The sequence below is a fragment of the Xiphophorus maculatus genome, chromosome 16 (genome assembly GCF_002775205.1).
Source record: "Xiphophorus maculatus strain JP 163 A chromosome 16, X_maculatus-5.0-male, whole genome shotgun sequence".
NCBI classification, from domain to species: domain Eukaryota; kingdom Metazoa; phylum Chordata; class Actinopteri; order Cyprinodontiformes; family Poeciliidae; genus Xiphophorus; species Xiphophorus maculatus.
In genome coordinates this window covers 2,988,200-3,010,290 of record NC_036458.1, presented here as the reverse complement: position 1 = coordinate 3,010,290, position 22,091 = coordinate 2,988,200, and the positions used below count along the sequence as shown (strand labels likewise).

The window sequence follows — 22,091 nt, the reverse complement described above, 5'->3', positions numbered from 1 at the left end:
TTTCTCCGTCTCTCTCGCCACTCTTTGTTTTCCGTTCACTCTCTGTCCGAGTCATCGGGATATGAAGATCTCCTGGTCTCTTTACACAGGAATCCAGAGAAGCGTAACGACCTCCAATAGGCCGTGAAGAGGAGCGTCTTTCAGAACCTCCTGGATTTGAAGTTTAGGACGGAGAGGCGTCAGAACCGACTCTGTTGGACTGAGAGATTTCTCTGAAGATGATGAACCCAAAGTTTGTGGCGGTGCTTCTGTCTCTAGTTGTGGTGTTGGGGTGAGTACTGCAGTGTGTGTGTGTGTGTGCTGCAGCGAATGTTGAACCTCGAGTGCGATGTACTTAGGAAAACTCTTTTTTTAAAGAGTGGAGAAAAGTTTTAGGATGTTTTCACACCGGATAGTTCGGTAGACTCGGTTCGACTGGGGACCAGAACTGCAACATTGATTACATTTTCAGCTGCTGCGGTTCTATGGGGGAATTTTCTGCCATAATTGGAGAGCAAGCTTTTTCAGTCTGAAAGCAGGATTTCATTTCTTTGGTTCGCAAAACTTTTTAATACTTGTGTATTTGTGTGTGTGTGTGATATTTTAGTAGTGTATATGTCCAATCTTAGTCTTTTGTGTGTGAGAGAGAAAAATTTTATGTGTGTGTGACATTTAATAGTATATATGTGCAATTTTAATATTTTGTGTGTGTGTGTGTGTGTGTATGTGAGTCTTTAGTAGTGTGTGAGAGAGTTTTTGTCCTAAACGGCCCCCTGGACTAAATATCCGCTTGTAAACCTCTCCCCTCGCTTGCAGATCATTTTCTGCTTGCTCTTGGAGCAGAAAAGAACCGTCGCCTGGCAACCTGTCAGCCAGTAGAAAGCAAGTGTTAAATTGGCACTTTTCACTGATCTCTCATTTAACTACTTTAACCTTTTATATACAGTATTAGAGATACATTTAAATATCCTAATAAACGAACAAATTCATTTTCTTAATAGGTTAATAAACATTTTCTTGCATAAATTGCATGATAAGCTGTGATCTAGTGAACACTTGACCAACTGTAACCAAGGATGCATCTGCACATTGAAGTATTTGGAACATCAACATGTGAAAAGCTCAGCACTTTCTGATGACCTAACATCAGTACAGCGTAGGGCTGATCTGTTGATCATTTTAATAGTTGGAGAGAAAAATGTGCTTAATTGGAGATTTAGTTTTACAGAATTTGAACCAGTTGAAACTGCCACTTGAGGAGCTCCTGGTCGAACATATAAATGCAAAATGTATATATTTTTGTACAGTTTTAGCTCAATTACTGCTTTGAGTATGTTGCTCTTCTTTCAAGTAACCTGAATGCTTCATTTAACAATTAATCTATTATTAATTAGTTAATTTGTCGTGATTAATTGATTAATTTTTTCAGCCCTAGTAAACATTTATACTAATAAATAAGCAACAAATAAGGACAACCAGTAGACCAGATGGGTATAAAGGTTCTGCAGGTTTTATTCAAGCCTGTTAAGAATCTTCAGGAAAGCAGCAAGTATCTTCTGGCTCCAGCTGAACCATCGTGGGTCCAGTTGAAGGAAGGTCTGTTCTGCCCAGCTGGGCTGATCTGCTTGACGTCTTTCAAGATGCACATTTAAAAAATCTAGACATCTCACGACAACTTTAGCAACACAAACAAACACAGCAAAATGAATATGTATCTCTATACGTCTCCCCAAAAGACAAAACAAGGAACAACAACACAGGACAGATGAGAATATGGACGTTTACTTCAGGAGTTTTAATGTGATGATCACTGAGGGGACAATACTTTCCTGGTGAGGAAATGTATGAAAGGGAAATTCAACAACATCAACAGGCTCTCACTTGGATCCATGGTGACGATATCTGATCAGTTGAGGACTGATCAAATTCCCAGCTGATCAGATTCCATCTTATGGGTCACGATGGAGTCTCGAATGGTGTCAACCTAGACACCATTCGAGACTCCTGTGTACGGATATCCTGTGTCTATTGTCAAGGAAACCGAGATCATCCTACTTCCCCATGCTGGAGATTTAAGTTTAACAATAATAATAAATAAAGTTATCTTTAAAATTAATCACACAAGTGACATCTAGGCCCAACAGTAGACTTAAACATCAATAAATTTAATCTGGTTGTGTGATGTTTTGGTCTCCTGCAAACTTTGCTTTAATTCTATTTTTTTTTCTATCTAATCTTAAGAAATCAGTCAGACAGAGAGAGATAGTTAGACAGACAGACAGAGTTATGAAACAGGAAGAGAAGAGGAAGTAAGTTTCCAGCCTGCAGATTTATAAAAATAGCTGAGACTATTCCTTATTTCAAAGCAAGAAAGTGTTAAAGAATGAAATCTAAACATTTTGAGTAATTGGATAAGATTCAATGTAAAACACTTATATTAATATTGGTTTACTTATAATAATACTTAAACTTGTGAGAACCATTACAAGAAAAACAAGTAACTAACTTTGGTATCAAATAATTAGAATCATGGATTATTCTTGGTTTCTTTTCAGAAAACATCTGTAATAACTCACATTAATATTATAATAAGAATAATTAATAAGTTATGGTTATAAAATTATAAATGAATGCTAAATCAGAGAAGCTAAAGAAGTTATAAATGTGATTTTGACATTGAGCTTGAAATGGTGTAAAAAGGTGTAACTGCAATTAAACATCACTGATATGTTGGAGGTGGATGGTAGGTGAAAGGTGAAAGGTTAAGGGAAAAAGGGGAACTAAGAGGAGAGCAGAGATGATCAACGCTTTATTTGGAAACAGATTGTTGAACAACGTAAACGTTTCAAAGAAAAGGTTGTGCAGGCCATGGACATAGGAGGTTGAGCAACCCTGAGACATTAGCACAGATATTAGGACATAATGTCTGTAAGACAGTGATGGATATGAGATCATCTGTCTGAGCAGACAGCCAATGAAACAAGCACAGCAACAGTGCTAGCCAATGCAAACGCACCAAAAGGTGGATAAACCTAATAAAAGGTGGGTGCAAAAGAGGAACCTTTGGATGGATCCTCCAGGCAGCTTCAAGCCAAGAACGAGACGGACAAAGAACTCTGCAGCTGAAGAAGAGCCGGGGCCACAGAGCCGGAGACTGTCCTGCGCATGGGGACCAACCGGTCAGACCCACAACCTGTGACTTCACATCGCACTTCTCTCATCAGCTGGGTTCAGACCCCAAAGACAAAGATGAAGACAAAGGCAAAGACAAAGAAGAAGAACTGGTGCCTTCCTTCCTGCCAGCACCAAGTCCTGTGTGACCTCACCATCCATGCGGAGAAGAAGCTCATCAGACCTACAGAGATCCCGGCCTTCATCGATCAACTTCCTCCTGCTGCAGCACCTTCTTCATCATCAGGCCAGGTCTGGGGTTCGAAACGCCAAACTCCGTCCGTCTCTCTCAAAGGTTCCCTTTTTTAGTTCTCAGTGTTTCTCAGCAGTAGGGAAAGATAGACTAGATGATTGATTTTACTTATTTGATTATTTCTGCTACTGAATTAAGCTGTACTGACCCTTGCAAAACTGCCTTACTAATAAAATATTTAGCATAAAGAAAATCTAAAAGATGTTGTGGACATTCAGTTAATGAGTCACCTTAAAGTTCTTTGATGGTTGTAAAATAGCTCTGATGTTTGATTCTGGAGAGGAAGAAGTGGAAAATGTTTTTAGGTTGCTGGTAGCCCAAATGTAAAACATCATCCTTGGGACTCACTGAGTCACTAAAACCAACCTGGTTCAATAACAAGAGCAAGTTGTAATTTAGAGAAGGAGCGACCGTTAACAGGTGTGCTCTGTGAAACTAGTTGGCTGCAGGCTGATCAGTCTGGCTAATTCACAGGGGGAAGAAGGGAAGGACACCTGGATGTAGGCCGTCAGAAACCAGGCGAATCTTTTCTCGACACCAGCTTAAACAGAGTTTACTTCAGTTCTGGACAGGAAATCCCAGCAGATTTAGGAAACTCAATTCACCCGTTAGATGGAGAGCTGGTGGCACATCTCACCTCTCAGAAGAGGAAGGAGAGAGAGAGAGAGTAGAGTAGAGAGAGAGGAGGGGGATGTTGCACAACAACACTATCCTTACACAAACTTACACATCCTGTGTAAGTTTGACACATGTGCTCTACAGTGTTGGCCTCTAGAACGCTGTACTCTAGAACGCTGTACTCCAGAACGCTGTACTCTAGAACGCTGTACTCCAGAACGCTGTACTCTAGAACGCTGTACTCTAGAACGCTGTACTCTAGAACGCTGTACTCCAGAACGCTGTACTCTAGAACGTTGTCCTCTAGAACGCTGTACTCTAGAACGCTGTACTCTAGAACGCTGTACTCTAGAACGTTGTCCTCTAGAACGCTGTACTCTAGAACGTTGTCCCCTGGAATGTTGACCCTGGAATGTTGACCCTGGAATGCCGGCATCCAATGAGCGCCAACATCTGGAACATTGTACCCTATAATGGCATGTTGTAGATGCCATAGTACATCATCCCTTAGAAGGTTGGTCTCTAGAAAGCCATCGCACAGATCATTCGGCACCAGGACATTGGCTGCTAGAACTCAAACCCTTAGAGCATGATGACATGCTCTAGATTGCTGTGGACCTGTTGAGGCATTTAAAGACTGGATCTGTTCGTGGTGATCCTGTTGTTCCTATATGTTGTCTGTTATTTTCCATCACTCCCCTTTTGTTTTAGACAGAATGCTGAACATTGGGTGGAGAGGTGGTGCAGAGCGGGTGCCACCCACTCCACCAGCACCAGAGGTCTTTGTTCTGGGCCTGATATGCGGATATGCTGTACAGTAGGAAGGAAACGTTAACCAAGCAAGAAGTGAAATCTAAGCTTGCATCTTTTGTATGTTGCTTTCTTCCTCTTTACAAATTTGTAATTGAAGTAAATTCAAACTTTCAGTCAAGTTTAGACACCCTGATAGTGATCTGTGAGGAAATTTATCTAAGGAACAATTCTCAGAGGACGTCTCCCATTACTACAAATGGGCCAGAAATGCCAGCATTTCCAGGATTCTCATAGATTTTTGATAAAGAACTGTGAAAAACCTATTGCAAAGCCATTTCCACTCCTTTAGGACTCCAAGGAACCACAGTGGGAACCTTAATCCACACATGGAGAAAACATGGAAGACAGAAATGTTCCCAGAAGAGGCTGACCTTCCTAAGCTAGGTCAAGAGCCCATCAAGAACTTCTCATCTGGGCAAAAATGGCTTTCATTGGAGATGTTCCAAGGCCAGAACCACTGTCGGCCCAAAAGAATAAAGACCCGTCTCACATTTAACGTGTGAGCTATGCATGCCAAACTGGCAGACTGGGATCAGAGTTTATGATAAAGATGAATTGTGTGACGTCAGACTATTTTTATTAGCAGGGAATATCTGTATCTGGTTGCAGTTCAAACAGCAGGATGTTACTGTAACGTCCTGCTGTTTGAACTGCAACTAACGGTTATTTATTAATCAATTATTTGGGCTATTAATTGATTAATCGGATTTTTAAAATTGTCACATTCTGCAATTTTTTATTTAACCACTTAAGCTTTTTTATGCATTAGGAAAATATTAAAAGATGCATCTAAGCATATAATTTTAATTCTTTTTATAATAATTTTTTTATTATTTTTATTGCCTAAAATTCAGTTCAATTCTATAGAATTCACTTGTAGCAAAGGTTTCATCTGCAACTGAAATAAAACTCTCCTTTTCTGCTTGACTTAATATTAAACCAGTATAGAGCTGATCTGTTGATTATTTATTCATTAGATTAATACTTATGTATATAGAATTTGAACCAGGTGAAACTAAAACTGCCACTTGTTGAGCTCTGAGTAGAATTTATTTACAGATCTATTTTTTCATCTTAAATTGTATGTTCTGTTCAGTTTCGGCTTAATCACTGCCCTAACTTTGTATTTCTCTCAACAAATTGTCTTTTTTTTAACTCCAGTTAACGATTAATCAATTACAAAATTAGTTGACAATTATTTGAGTAATCATTAATCGCGATTAATCGTTTCAGCCCTACTCAAAAAAGACGCTGAAATCAGACGTACAGTAGCTCCACCTGCCTGCAGTTGGTTTCAAAGTCCATTTCATCAAAGCTCATCAATCAATCAATCAATCAATCAATGCTACCATAACAGCAGCTGCTGTAATTTATTGCATCTATAAACTTCTTATCCACTGTGTTTAAAGTGCGGTTTAAAATATGCAACTGTTAAAGGTCACTATTAGATTCAAATCTGCAGCAAGTGATTACATTGTCTTATGTGTTCAAAAAAATGTCCTGCCTGATATATTTATGTGAAAGGTTTTCACAAACCCTGCATAATTATTAATAATTATCATGAAGCACTGGAAAACATCAGAAACATAAAAAACATCAGAAAATATCCAGAAATATTAGGAAATTAGCTCATCAAATAGCATCCATAGTGTTTCTGGTGCCTAGACCAATCAAAATGCTTGAAAGACTGTGTTGCGGTAGCCAACCAATCAGTGACCTCAATCAGAGAATAAGGTCAATCTCCTAAAAAATAACTTGATATTAACAGAGAATCCACAGTTTGTGGTTTTCAATGTCTTTTAAAATGACGATACATTAGCTAGAGGTTAGAGGAGAAGCAGATTGGTCAACATTATGTCGGTAATGTTCAACGTGTTTTCAAAACCACTGCATTTACCCCCCAAATTTTCATATTTTAAAAAATCAACCTTTTTATAACCAGATTAAAGACCCGTTGAGATCAAGACCTGTTTAACAAAGATGACCTGGCCAAGACGGATCCAGACAGCAAGACAAACCAAAACATTTTTACCCGAGCAACTTAAAACACAGGAAGTGGCTGAAGGGACTATTAGATACAAATCTGCAGCATGTGATCACATTATCACTGAGCTCTAACTAAAGCCGAGTAACGGGAAAAAGCAAATGGCATTTGATCGTAAGCTGTAATGGCTTCCACTTCCCCAAAGAAAAGAACATGAATGAGTAGGAACCGAACCCATTAAGGCGCTCTTCCACTGGCGAGTTGCACTGTAAACAGTTAATGTGCAGTTCTGTTCAGATGGACTCAAATAAACCCAGATGTCTGTCATTGCTGGCCCAAACATCATAATAAAGACTCAGATCAGATGATTATTTCGCTATGCATATAAGTGTACTTTATTTTTTTAAATGCACAAAACTGCAGCTCCAACAGCACATTTGAACGAATGTTGCATCTTTTTCTGACTCTACTGGACTATCTGATGTGGAAACATCCTCATGTATCAGCTCAACCAGGCACAGTGGGTCCAAATTCACCCAGAATGACATTAAAGACTCTCTAGGAGCTTTTAGTTACACTTTTTCATGCTTCATTGATTTTCCCAGCGCTTCATATTTCCCAGTAGGTGATTTGTGTGTTTAGGAACTTTAAGTCATTAGTTTCCCACTTCCTGTTTTTGTGTCTCACTGTAGAAAGGAGCACAGGCTCTAAAATATTCATGTCTGCTAATGTGGTAATCTCCTGGTTTGGAGGCTCCTAGCTTCATTCACGTGATAAAAAACAAAGATTCAATGCTTCCTATCAGCCGCGGCAGCATTCCCATCTGATCCCTGTTTCCTTGTTTGTGATTGAACCCACAGGGTGATGTTCATCTACGTTTACCCCATCTACAGGTAGATCCTCACTCACAATCCCTGTTTCTCCTGTTTTCTGCCCTGAATTTGCTCTTTCCTTTCCTTTTGGTCTCAACATGCAGAAATCCAATCCGTCTCTGAACAGAGACAGATTTTATTTATACAAAAGTAAAATCAATGATGATTTTATTTTTGTATAAATTTGGCTGTAAATTCCTTTAAATCTTCTTTTTTATTGTTTTCTAATAGGCAATTGTATTATTTATTTACTGTAATTGATAAAAAGGTACAGTACATTATTTGTATATTATTTCACTTATAACAAGATATTTTCCCAACATTATAAGTGAAATAATTTGTCAATGGAACAAGTATTTTTCATCAATATTAAGGATTTATTTACTTAACACAAGCCTCTATATCTTGCTAAAAAGTTCCTTGTAATGTAGTTTTGTCTTATTTAATGTGTACTAAGATTGATCTAAGAAACTAGATCAAAATTACTTGTTATTATTCTGTATTTTTGCAGTGTAATGGCTGAACTGATATTTCTTGGGTTTATTTTTAAGTAATCTTAAGGACAAAAAGGAAAACCTAGTTTAAATAGTATTTCTATGGTGGGAGCCTCCTATAAACAACATGGACTCTCAGATCCATTCCTGATTGTTGAAGCAGGGATTCTGATAACACTGAACAGGTTTCTAACTCTGTTCCACTGCAGCCTCTGCCTTCAGCTTCATCTCAGCCCTCAGTGTAACAAAGATAAGTTTTAAACTTCTTCTTATTTCATGTTTTTGTGTCTGCAGATTCAGGGAAAGCCTCTGTGATTCTTCAAAAGACCTGTGAGTAACGGCTCCTGCTGGGCGCAGCTTTAGAGGCGACCTTTGTTCTGAGAACGGGCCGGGTGTTCAACCCGAGCCTGATGCAAAGCTCTCCAGCCAAACGGCACAAGTCAAATTTGGAATCTGACCGGTCACATCAAAAATAATTTCCTCACTTTGTTTCAGTTTGGTGCGTTGATCATACGATCATAACATATTTAGGAAGTTCTGGAAACTTGTTTGAATTGCAGTATTCAAACAAGTTCGAGAAACTTTGTATCTATTTGTATCTGATCCAGATAACAATGACATCAGTGATCCTGGTGAGAGATGAAGAATGAATGAATGTTTCCTCAGGATGTTATCTTTCTGTCCACTGTCGCATGAAGCCCCAGCAGCTTCAGGGAGGAGTTTGCTGAATGGAGAGCATTTATTTTGCAGATGTTAGCAAAATCTGTTATTTTCCACTAAAGGAAGGAGATGGAGCTACACCACCATCAGCTTTTTTCCCCCACTTCCACGTATTGTCTCAGTCAGCTTTAAACCCAAATATTTCAAATATTTAGCGATTTGCTGTAGAGGGTTCAGTAAGTGCCAACAACAATTAAATAGTTCCTCCAGTTTTACATGAAATTAGCAGAAAATCAACAGATCCCCACATTTTTCTCCCTAATACAGAACTGTGAGTTTATTGCAAATTTTACGGTATAATTGGTGTTGACTCTTACCGGATTTTAATCAGTGACGGAAAAATCTAAAGGCCAACCGACAAATTGATTATTTTAGTAATCAGTGATTCTATTAATTATGATGTTGATTAATCGATTAATCGGTTAAAAAGATTAGCAGATTCAACAGATTGTTCATGTAATCACAGCAAATGTGAGTAATAGAGCTTTTTTTTTACAGTATTTGAAAAAAACGTTTTTCATTTTAAATACAAAATGTTTTTGTACAGTAGTGTTTTAATTGCTGCTCTGACTGTTATTATTTCAGCAAATCACCGTTTTTGAAGCCTTACACTCCAGTTAACAATTAATCAATTACTAAATTAGTTGACGATTATCTTACTAATCGATTAATCATGATTAATTTGATTAATCGTTTCAGCCCATTCACTCCCCCAGACCACTTGGAGCAGACATTTTGAACTTTGCACACAGGCTATAAGTAACTAAATCAATCAAAATAAAATTCACATCTGATTGTGAATGCGTCTGGTGCAGCTAAACCACGTCTGCAGAATGAGCGCATATACGGCCGGATTTCCATCCGCTGCTCCTCGTTCAAAGATTTTACCGACTTCTGTTCGCTTCAGTTGGAGAAATGTTCCCTGAGTTCAGAACTTTGGCTGGAGTGGTGTTTGTAATTCCAGTGTCCAGTGTGGCAACAGATCAACACCAAAACCCTCAAATATTTTATTAAACTCAAGTAGGTTCACAATTCAGGTCTGTATGTAGATTTTGAAAGAGGTTTAATTATATTTTGCAGAATTCCTTGCAAATAATTCTAAATTAAAACCACAAAATCACAGATTTGTTAGCAAAAGTCACAAAATTGTAGATGGATTAATTAGAACTTAAAGCATGCTCATTGATAGGTTCTGACTAGAGAGAAACATTTCCTCTAATGAGAATGTTTTGGGGGGGAATTTCACTGAAGCTGACTTTCACAAGAACAATAAACCCACCAGAACCTCGGCAGAAAGAGCGCCTTGTTAGATCGGGATACCATCCACCTGACTGGTGGTTTCAGAAGATCTGCTCTGTTCAAGTCAGTCAAAGTTCAGTCTGGTTTCAACTTGCTCTTCCACGCCTTTAATAAACCTGCCGTGTCCACAGGGTGGAGGGGGGATCAGAAGCATCAGAGCCGGTTTTCTCAGGGATTATCTCTCACCTTTAAACTGTTTGCTTTTTAAGACCTTCCTTTCTGTTTCATTCAAATAAAACTGAACAGACTGGAAAAGTCTTTATTTTCAAAACTGCTCCAGTGATTGTTCAAGTCGCTCCAAGTCATTATTCTATTTGGACAAAACATCAGCTGACGAGAGTCAACGGTTCTCTGTAGAGGGCTCATGATGTCGATGCCTTTGCTTAATGTTAGTTTTTAGAAACAGAAAACACACAAATCCTCACAGAGTCTTGAATTTTCCTTGTAATTTTCAGCTAATTAGTTCAAGTCTGACTCTGTGTTGATCATGCAAACTGTTTTGTTCAGGAAGGTTATAAAAGTGTTTGTTGTATTCAAAATAGATGAACAGAACTGAAGAAACTTTTTGGATGAGAAGTGAGACGACGTTGAGGAAGAGGAGAGGAATTCGAGTGTTGTTTAGCTTCCTAGAATATGTTGATGGACGAGTTGACTGAGCAAACCATAACTGAGGTGATCTGAGTTGTGAGAGCGAACGGATGTTTTGTTGAGCTGTAAAGCTGATGGATGGTTTGACTTGTCATTAACATAATCCTGTTTGTTAATCACATAAAGCTTTGTTCTTGTTTAGTACAGCCAAGCGTGGCAAATACACCAATTCACATTTTAAAAGTCTGCTCAAACTTAGTTTGGAAACAGCTAAAATTATCATCAGATCCTTTTCAAATATCACACAAGTTTCAGGCGTCAGCTTGTCCTCTGCCTGACCTTGGTCTCGGTGTTTGTGCATGTTGTACAGATCTGGGGATGGACACCTCTTCAGGAGTCCTGACCTACACCTGGTGGCAACCGATGGGTAAGACGTATGCTCCGGACATAGAAATTACCGTCTGCAGCTTGTCTCTGTTTTCTTTAAGCCGTTCATCAGCCGTTTGTAGAGTTTTCATCTTTCCAGTGATTCAGACTCTGTTGTTGTTTAAAATGATCAACAGTTCCTCATAAGCTTTCCTTTGGACTTTGCATGCTTCACTCTACAACCTTTGCACCTAAATATAAATGTTTATCTACCACAATAATTCCACACTTTCTTTTGTTCCTGACATTTTTCTCTCCATGAATCTGAGTTAGTTTAGCTGTAATCTGTCATAAAACCAAACAATGACGAGTTCTGCGCTTCAGCTTGAATAAAACATCAGCTCAGAGTCTCAAACTACTGGGAGTTGTAGTTTTTGCCAGAGAAAGGTGTTTCTGCAACTTATGGTCCACTCCTACAAAGGGAGGGTTTGTTGTACCTTCACATTCTAGTTTTAAACATGCAGCATCAGGACACAGCTAAATCCTGGAATAGTTTGGAAACACTGTCCTATTCTGGCTTTTTACCGGAACTACTTTTACTCTTCATTAAAAAAAGATGATTCAGTTGAGTTGTTTAGGAGGGAACCAGAATGAGCACTACAGTTGTATAAAGAAGAAACATTTGATACATTAATATTTATGAAAAGGAGCTGAGGAAGTTCAGGTCAAATGTTGGTTCATGGCGAAGTTCTCTGAGTCATTTTCTATGTTTTGCTTTTTGCATTAATGCAAGATTCTTCACTACAATGCTGGATGAATCTTCTGGATGTGTTGGATGAATCCTCTGGATGTGTTGGATGAATCCTCTGGATGTGTTGGATGAATCTTCTGGATGTGTTGGATGAATCTTCTGGATGTGTTGGATGAATCTTCTGGATGTGTTGGATGAATCTTCTGGATGTGTTGGATGAATCCTCTGGATATGTTGGATGAACTTTATTTGACTGACTGTCTGTGTTTCAGGTTGAAGTACCCACAGCCGAGCATCACGCAAGGGTGAGGATCGTCCTCTGCTGCTGCGTTTCAGTTTTCATGGTTCTGGTTTCCCTAACGGTCGATCTCTGATCGCAGTCGGACGGACATTGTGTCGGTGACGCCCTGGTTGGCACCGGTCGTCTGGGAGGGAACCTTCCACCCAGTTCTGCTTGACAGCATCTACCAAAAGAGGAACATCACCGTTGCTGCCACAGTGTTTGCTGTTGGGAAGTGAGTGTGACGTCACAGTGGTGTGTTTCTTGTCTGCTTCCACTTCTGATCAATGAGGTTCCTGTTCAGGTACATCAGGTTCCTGAAGGACTTCCTGGAGACGGCGGAGCAGCACTTCTTCGTAGGTTTCAGAGTGAAGGTTTATGTGTTCACCGACCGGCCGAATGAGGTGCCCAAAGTGAAAATGGCTGCTGGCAGAGAGGTAAACAGAGGAGAACATGAAGAATTCACAGTTTAGATCACAAATGGCCCATACCTGTCAAGTCTACTAAATTTATACCGTATCTTTCCCGCCGTCCTCCCGTATTAGCAATTTTCCGTATTATAATAATAAAGGAGCACGCTTCCAGAGCACATTCATCCTGACTGACTGTCTCATCCAGTGGTTTTGAATGACTTTGTTGGTCGTTAAGTTCTTTTAGACAAACTATGTTAACACCAATAGGATGTATAGTTTCGTGCCCAAGGTTACAACAAATATTAGCCTTGTTTATTGTTTTCTGCCCAATAAAATGCAATTTCCTTCAGAAATTGCTTTTGCGCTTCACTTAAAGGGATTATATCTTACAGATATAATTGGATTCAATATGTCACACTGAAAAACTGCCCACAAAATGGACAAAAAATAGTTTTTTTTTTCCTGCCAAAAAGTGATTAAGGCCCAATGACATGCAAGTCCTCCATGAAATGACACTAAAAGGGATTATATCATATCATTTAGACTCTATTGTAGGATTTACATAAGAATGTCCAGATTTTGAGCAGCTGATTGTAGTTTGCAGGTGGTGGACGGGTAGTTATTTTAGACGCCAACGAGTTGATCTTTGATTACCAGAAGACAGGGGATGGATGTAACGTCTATGTCGTACTATCACATAAAATACATTGATATTTAAAGTTGTAATGTGACAAAATGTTGGGAAGATCAAGATGCATGCATGCTTTTGAAAGAACATTTTTTGTGGATTAGCAGCTCATCTTTCTCATCTTTCAGCTGGTGGTGCATTCGGTGCCGAACTCCAAACGTTGGCAAGAAATCTCAGCCAGAAGGATGGAGATCATCCAGACGCTGATCGAGGAGACGCTCAACAAAGATGTGGACTACATCTTCTGTTTGGATGTTGACTCAAAGTTTCACAGTCGATGGGGAACCGAGTCATTAGGAGAACTGGTGGCTGTGATCCATCCAGGTACAGCTTCCAGTTTTCATTCTGGGCTTGAGATGGCTTGATTTATAGATATATACTTTATTAACCATGTTGGGAGAATTTGTCTTGGACAACATGCGGTAAACAAATCTGTCACCATGATAGGAACATGTCTAGTTTGTTGAGGAGTCGTACCTTAATGGCAAAGTAGACAGTTTAAGGGGTCTTAATTTCATCTCAACTCTTGGGGTGCATTCAAACCAGCTCTGCTTAGTCGACTTTAATTAAACTCTAGTTTTTTGCCAAGAAAGTTCATTTGAGGAGGTATGAATGCGTAACCAAACTCCGGTCAGCCTGCAAACCTCGGTCTCTGTTCAGTTGAAGTGAACTCTGGTGCGATTCGAATGCATATGAGAACAGAACCAAGCGAACCGCTCCAAAAGCAGGAAGTGGACTACAGCGCAGGGCATTCTGGGTACATGCCACCAAAACAAACGGGTTAGCCTAGCGCTAGCAGGAAAAATGGTCTTTTAATAAAGACAAAAGAGAAATCCTACAACTGCTAAAATCTGATGCCACTCCATTTTTGTTTACATTTTGTGATTAAATGAGTTGCCCTCAGTGTCTTTATGGTGTTTCCTTCAGCGGTTATTGGTACAGCGCCACCACAGGCAAGGGTGAGAACAGGTTTATCATACTGTTTGGTTCATTTGATACAAGGCAGTGAGAAAGAGAACCACAGCAGCTGAAAATGTAACAAATGTTCCAGTTTTGGTCCCCAGTTTACCAGTCTATCAGGTGTGAAAACTCCTTCAGTTTTTTCCCTCAATGCGTTTGGTCCTGTTTGTAAAATTAATCAGGTTGTTGGCAGCTCAAATCTCTAAGTCCAGATGAGTTAACGAGTGAATTCTCTCTTCCTTTTTCAGGGTACTACAAGGACGACCGCAGTAAGTTCCCATACGAACGGCGGCCCACCTCCAGAGCTTACGTGGCTCCTGGCGAGGGCGACTTCTACTACTGCGGTGGCGCCTTCGGAGGCGTCCTGGCCGAGGTTCATCAGCTCGCTCAAACCTGTCGCAAGAACTTCGAAGACGATGCCAAGGAAGGCATTGAGGCCGCCTGGCAGGAGGAGAGCCACTTGAACAGGTATGCAGGTGAAGTACACAGATGCCAGGCCTGGTACTACAATCTGGTGATGTCATTTCCTGTCTCTGTGTCCAGGTACATGTTGCTGAACAAGCCCAGTAAGGTTCTGTCTCCTGAGTACTTGTGGCAGGATTTCAAAGCCAGAAACGCGGAAGTTCTCGTAATCAGATTCTCTGGGGTCATAAAGAACTACAATGAAATACGACCCAACTGAGCTGAAGTACTGGGCCAACCAACGTTTAGCTCCCGAGATACTTCCTGTTTGCTCCGATTCAGACTCAATACCTCTTCTGAGCTTGTACAATACTTACCGACTGGATCCGTTCTGTTGTTTCACTGGTTTAACTGGGAGTCTGTTTGAAGGGACCTGAAAGAACCCAGAGGTCTGTACCTCAATTAAAGCTGCTGCTGGTTCTGATTCTTCAGCTGCTGCTGGTTCTGATTACAGTTTAACTTGATTGTTTTTAAATATGGTGAAATACACAGAGAATATGTTTCAATATTCAACAAAATTCTTCAAATCAGATTGTTGCATTGCTATTTTCTTTGCTTTATACAGAAAGTTAAGAGCAAAACAAAAGTTTTGAAAAGAAACGGTTTAATTTAATTAAACTTTATATGACAAATAAAGTTGGAACCAACGGTATATTGCTTTATTCAGCAATTATGAAAAGTAACTAAGTAAAGTAATTATTGTTTAAAATAAATCATCAGTAAAGTAGCTGGATTACTTTCTTGGGGAAGTAGAAACTTGACCAGCTCTGCTCAGGATCCTCCTGCACTCTCCTGGAACCACGGATTCAAAAAGCTCCGTCATTTCAGCTCTTCACTTTTTGGATCTTTGCAGTTTGTCTCGTATCGAGAGGTTCTGTCTGAGGCAACTGCCTCCACCAGGGGGAGCCGTTTCAAAACTGTATGGCTCCAATAAGTACTACCTACCAGCAGAATGTGTTATATTTTATATCTGATAAAGTTCTTGGACTTTTTTACATGACTTTATGTCCGTTTGGTGATTGAAACTGATTTATATAAACTTGTTCTAAAAACGCAGGACGTTTTGTCCAGCAGGGGGCACATGTTGGGAACGCTTTAACAAATAATTACCACTGAGGAACTTTAATACCCAGAAAAATCTGAATTTTGGATGAAATCCAGCATCTTTTGGTACGAGGCTGCTAACAGAAAATCTGTCATCTATGTAGGAAGGTGTGGGCTTGTAAATACTGGAGTAATGTTTGTTTCTTATGGTTAGGTTTGAATTACCTCTCTGCAAAAATATTGATCGTTGTTAAAGTGAAATAAAAATAATAAAACCTGCCAGAGTGTGTGTTTTTCTCTTTGTCTGGATCATCAGACCGTTTAGTTTCAGGAGTAAAGGGATTTCTCACCTTCTCACACCTCCACCTGCAGAATTGGGCCATTCTCATAGTGCTGCTCCACATCTAAAACCTGAAAACATTTACAAGTATCCTCACCTTCACAAATCAGACAACATTATGACTGAACATTTGAGAAAGGTGTCAGAACATCCCAGTTTTAGTCTTGCAAAGGACAGGAGTATCGGATGGATCTGGGAAGCTTCTGTTGGGGAAAAATAATCTGATGGTCATAATGTTTTCCTAGACATTAGTTTAAAGCAGTTATTTTGTTTTTAGAACCAGATCCGACACTTTTTAGTTCCTAAAAATATGACAAAATTGACTTTAGATAACACCTTTCCGTCAGAATCACCAGGATAGTACATCTGGGCAGTTTAACGAGCAGTTACAGCAAATCACCTGCAGGAGGCGACAAATCAACGTGTTTATCTCAGAGTGTTTCTGAACAGAGACTAAATAAATGAGGAAAAATGCTTAATTACTGCGGTTCGCCAACAGAAGCGGGTTTCTGGGAACTTGGTAGTGCGAAATGTTTCATCAGAGATAAAACCATAAAACTTTAGTCAGAAGTTTATTGGGAGAGAAGCGTTTTGGTGGAAGTATGTTGGAGCAAACTGTTAGTTCTGATTTCTTCTTCTAGACTTTTGTTCATTTTTTATTTATTTTTGGTTGAGTCATTGCATGATTAGACGATTATTCCCTCTGGCTTTCAGCTTCTCTGCAGCTGGAAAGACATTCGCTCTTAAGGCAACACAACTGTCTGGAAGTCAAAGCGTAACCATGGCAACAAGTGGTTGTTTATAGCTGATTAGCAAATGATATCTGAACTACCACGCAAAATCCCAGAGAACTTGAAACAGAGTCTATATTGATACAAAGCAGAACCAAAGAGTAGAGAGAGAAGGAGGAACTTGGTAGCACGGATCGTATCCCCGACTCCAACATCTTTCTGTCCGGCTGTTTGATTCGACCCGCAGCGGCAAAATCAAATCAACTGGATTAGCAGTTGATGATGTCATCACTTGATGCTGAGGAATATCATTTCTGCTGCTCAGATGTCGAGCTGTTGTCATGACACCATCATTAAGCAAACTTCAGATTCTTTGAAGATCTTTCAGTCTTATGAGAAAGACAACATTTAAATTTTGCTTTGGGATCAATAAAGTATTTTTGGACTGAACTGATTGAATTGGGTTGGATTTTCTGCAGGATCAACAAAGTTCTGCTCCGTGTTTGTGAGGAAACATCCGGTTGTTTTTTTTCTCCTGGAATCGCAGGAAGAGTTTTGTTACTGATCCTGATCTGTTTGCTTTTTGACATCAGATGAGTTTTCTGCTGGTCCTCGTTATCATCCAGCCTCTCTGTCATCATACAGCAATCAGGGTCTTCCTGCTCAGCCCTTCATCTTTCTCTATCTACATAGAAACTTCCTTCAGAAACACAAAGTCCCACACTGACTGATTCACATTGTTGGAGGAACTGTAATGTTCCTCACCCTGGATTCACTGATTCATCAGAAAATTATTTTTTTTAGTTGCACACGAGTGCGTGTCAACAATAAGGGCAGAAAGGAATGTTTTTCAGTCAGATTATGGAGCTAAAGTTATTGAGAGCTCAGATCTGCATGTAGAAACACACAGAGATTAAAATGTAACACGAGGAGCAGCAACAAGGGCCCTCATGTTCGTGGTTAACAGCCTGTGAATTCAGCAGATTTTATCATAGAAAAAGTCTAGACAATCTCAACCTTCACCCTAACAACCCCGGCTCACCCCGTTACATCTACCTGTCAGCCTCCTCCTGAAACCGGCCAATCTCTCGTTTCTGCTCAGGTTCCTTTTCACCAAAACCTCTTAGGAATCCCAACCAAATCATCATCTAGTTTCTACAACCAGACTTCAAAGATCTTCTAGATCCTGGGCCAGAAAATAGCAACTTCAGTCCCATCTAACCACCAACTAGTTACTGAAAAAGTTCCAGTCTGGATTTCGTCCCCGTCATTGATTAAAATAACCAACAACCTCCTCTTCCCTGCTGAGTTTGGTTTCCTTTTCCTTCTCATCCGTATTGATCTGAGTGCGACCTTTGACACCATCTTGCACTCCATCCTCCACCAAAGATTTTCTTCCATTTGCGTTCTCACCCCGCTAGCCCCACTCATTTCATTCAAATGAAAACTTTCTGTTCTCACTCCTCCCACGTCCCTCATGGTGTTCACCAGGGCTCAGTTCTGGGCCCTTCTTTTTATTATTCATCTCCTCTCCCGTGGTTCCATCTTCAACTATTTCAACATCTAGTTTCACTGAGTGACCTGAGTTGACCTTTGAGTCCCATGAGTCTAGTAACTAAACCCCGGAGGGGTACAAGAGAAAAACACAGCTCACACACATAATGAAAAACACTGGAATATACTTTTTAAGTGTTGATTTAAGGTAAAAGTTTGGAGATTTAGATACAGAATCCATAAATATCAGAGAATCCAGACCAACATCAGCAAACAGAGAGAACCTTTTATTTTGAGTTTCTGCTAGTAGAGATTTCCCTGGCCTGCAGTCTGGATGCCTGATGATAGGAATAAAACTGAATTTGTTCACATTTAAAAATGTCTGACAGCTCAGTTAGCATCCTCTCGGCTTCTCAGCCTGAAGGGATTCGCCGAACAGAGAATGATTGAAGAACTTCACACCACATCTTGATCCTGGTTCCTCCTGAAGCCATCACTGTTTTGTTCCTTTTTCTGGGGTTGTCTGAAGAAATTGAGCTCCAAAACAGAATTTGTTCTGATTCTGGACATTAGGAATCAGGGTGGCTATACTAGCCGTTAGCAACAGAAGAAAGGTTAGGGTTACCTGTTGGTTTCCTCCGATGGTCCAGGCCACGTTGGGGTCATCAGGTCAGATTGTTTCAGGAAGCTTTAAACCTCTGAAGGCTCTTTTGTTTTGGATAGTTTCAGGTGCTTCATGGTTTCAGTTCTTCAATGATTCTCTCAATGGATTTCAGACCAGTTCATTCCCATTTCAGGTCCTTGATATGTTTTAGGAACTCTGGTTACTGTTTCAAAAGGTTTTAGATCATCGAAACTGTTTTAGGAACTTAAAAACACTTGACAAGAGTATTTTATTGAGTTTATATGCTAATAATTATAGGTCAAGATATTTCAGGTCCTTTGTTGCTGTTTTAGGATGTTTCAGAACCCTGATGACTGGTTCAGAAAGTTTTGCAGCAGATTTTGCTTATTTTAGGTTTTTTATTGCTATCTAAGGATGTTTCTGACCATTGAAGACGATTTCAGGAAGTTTCATAACCTTCATGACTATTTTGGGAAGTGTTAGCGTCTTGATGTCTGTTTCAGTAAGTTTTATGTCCTTGAAGCCTTTCCAGCACCTTCAAGGCCTTCTTGGGATATTTCTGACCATTAAAATTGGTTCCCTGAAATATCAGAACCGTTGACTGTTTCAGAAAGTAGTAGACCCTTGATGGCTGTTTTTGGGAGTTTTATTTTCTTGTTGAATTTTTTCAGGAAGTTTCACAGTGTCAAAGGCCCTTCAGGTGATTCCTGTCTTCCATTCCCGAATATTTAAGACGGTTTCAGGAAGTTTCACAAGCTCAGTGACTTATTCAGGAAATGTTAGACCATTGTTGACTGTCTCAGGAAGTGTTGAGCCCTTGATGACTGGTTCAGGAAGTTTTAAGCCCTCGATAACTTTTTCAGGAAGTTTCACAACAGATTTTAAAGTGATTTTAGGTCCTTCATAAGTATGTAAAGATATTAAAGATGGTTTTCACAACCTTCATGACGTTTCACGTTTCTGATGACTGTTTCAGAAAGTTTTATGCCCTTAAAGTCGTTGGGTGGTTTCAGGTCCTTCATTGCCGTCTTGGGATATTTCCAACCATTGAAAATAATTCCCCAAAGTTCTAGAACATCAATGACTCTAGGAAGTACTGAACCCTTGATGAGTGTGTCAGAAAGTTTTAAATTCTTAGCTGATGTTTCTTGAAGTGTTAGAGGCTTTTTGACTGTTTCCAAAAGTTTCAGACCCTTGACAACTCTTTAAGGAAGTGTTAATCTCTTAAAGGCTGTTTTAGGAAGTGCTGGACCCTTGATGACTTTCATTAGATAGTCTCTGGCTTTTGATGACTTTTGCAGAAGATGCAAAAGTCTCACCCAGGATGGTTCAATCAGAGAGTTTTACCCAGCTGAAGGTATTTCTGGTGGTTTCAGGTCTGTTGTTGCTGTGTTGGGATATTTTCAACCATTGAAGTTTCACAACCTTAATGCCTCGTCCAGGAAATGCTAGACCCTTGTTGACTGATTCAGGAAGAATTGGACCCTTGATGACTGATTCAGGAAGTTTAGCTTCAATTAGCTAGCATCCGGCTCTTGATGACTTTCTTAGAGGGTTTCTGATCTGTGTCAGTCTGCAACATTTAAGGCTTTTCAGGTGGTTTTTGTTTCCTCGTGTCTGTAGCTCTTTACTGTTCCAGGAAGTTTTTAAACACTTGACTGCTTCAGGAAGTTTCAGGCCTTTTCTGGTTCTGGGTGACTGATTTTGGTCAGAGCAGGGACGTTGCTCTGTTTCTAAACATTTATCATGTTATTACATGTTACTAAAACACTCAGACCAGGAACCATTGAGCTGTTTTCATGCATCAGCACCTTCAGTCGTCTTCTGGCTTCCATGGTGACATTAGTAGTGAGGTGAAGTAATGAATGCTCTCTGATGTGTTTCCTGCCAGCTCGCCTGAAGCCTTTCATCCAGAGACGGGCCAGCTGCCTCCTCTGATTGGGCTTTGTGCAGCATCAGATAACCTGGACGGTTCATCAGTTCATCTTTGTGAGGAAACTGATCCTGACGTACTGATGCAGGTTCGTCTTGCTCAGGTGAAGCACGGAGGAGGGAGAGTGATGATGAGGGACTGCAGGATAAAACCCTGTTTTCACCCGCAGATCTGCAAAAAAGTGCAATTTACAATGACCAGCGTGGGTAGCAACTAGTTACATTTACTCAATTACATTTACTTGAGTAACTTTTTTAAAATGTACTTTTAGGAGTATTTTTACTACACTGTACTTTTTACTTTTACTTGAGTAATTTTATTTTGAAGTATTTATTTCTACTCTTACTTGAGTAAAATTTCTGGATTTTCTACCCACTGAATTAAAAGTTTTTACTGAAAAAAACTGATTTGGCCAAATTTCTTTTGTCTGATAAAATTTTTTTAGACTTATAAGAATTATTGTCATTTTCATCCTTAAAATACCAAAATTTCCACTTAACTTCATATTTTGATCCGTCTGATTGTGTAATTTTTAAATATCAAACGAATGATAATTTGATCAGAATCTCAGTACTTGAGTAAACTTTTTACCAAATACTTTTTTACCTTTGCTTGAATCATTTCTTGGATGGCTGCTTTTTAGTTTTACTTGAGTAAAAATATGTTAAAGTACTGCTACTCTTTCTGTAGCACAATGTTTTGGCTACTCTGCCCACCTCTCACAGTGACCATGAGGATCCAAAACATGAACATCAAACTGTCCCTGGAGAACCTTGGTTTGACTGTTAACATTTAAAAACTATGATAAGCACAGAAATTACAGGTTTTTTATCGGTCCATGGAGTCAGTTAGAGCTGAAACTGATAAACTCGTCCTTGATGCAGATAAAACGTCCAGATCAACACCTGACAAGAGATAAATGTCACTGAGCTTGTTCAGAGGTTTGTAGGGGTGTGTGTGTGTGGGGGGGGGGGGGGGGGTGGGTGTGTGTGTGTCTTTGTGAAAATTAGAAAAAGGAGAGAGGAAGTAAGACAAAGACAGGAAGCTGAAATAAACTGAGCTGAGAGTGTAAGACAAAAACATTCACTTTTACACACACGCGCGCCTCCACGCACACACACACTAATAACAGGAGTGTGTGTGGGCGGGTTAACTCACTCAGACATGATTTCATTTCAGGCCGAGCGAGCACAGCTGAAGAATAAGAATGAAG

The 22,091-nt window shown here is 39.7% G+C and overlaps 1 protein-coding gene across 1 annotated transcript; it reads left to right on the top strand.

Annotated features, from left to right (window-relative positions):
• gbgt1 (globoside alpha-1,3-N-acetylgalactosaminyltransferase 1 (FORS blood group)) lies at nt 1-16,034 on the top strand. The gene is made up of 10 exons (XM_014470297.2): nt 1-271; nt 7,679-7,711; nt 8,479-8,514; nt 11,162-11,218; nt 12,181-12,213; nt 12,289-12,423; nt 12,493-12,625; nt 13,418-13,613; nt 14,498-14,717; nt 14,793-16,034. The coding sequence occupies exons 1-10, from the start codon at nt 219-221 to the stop codon at nt 14,929-14,931; spliced, it is 1,035 nt and encodes a 344-aa protein (XP_014325783.2). The 5' UTR covers nt 1-218; the 3' UTR covers nt 14,932-16,034.
• The last annotated feature ends 6,057 nt before the right edge of the window (nt 16,035-22,091 follow it).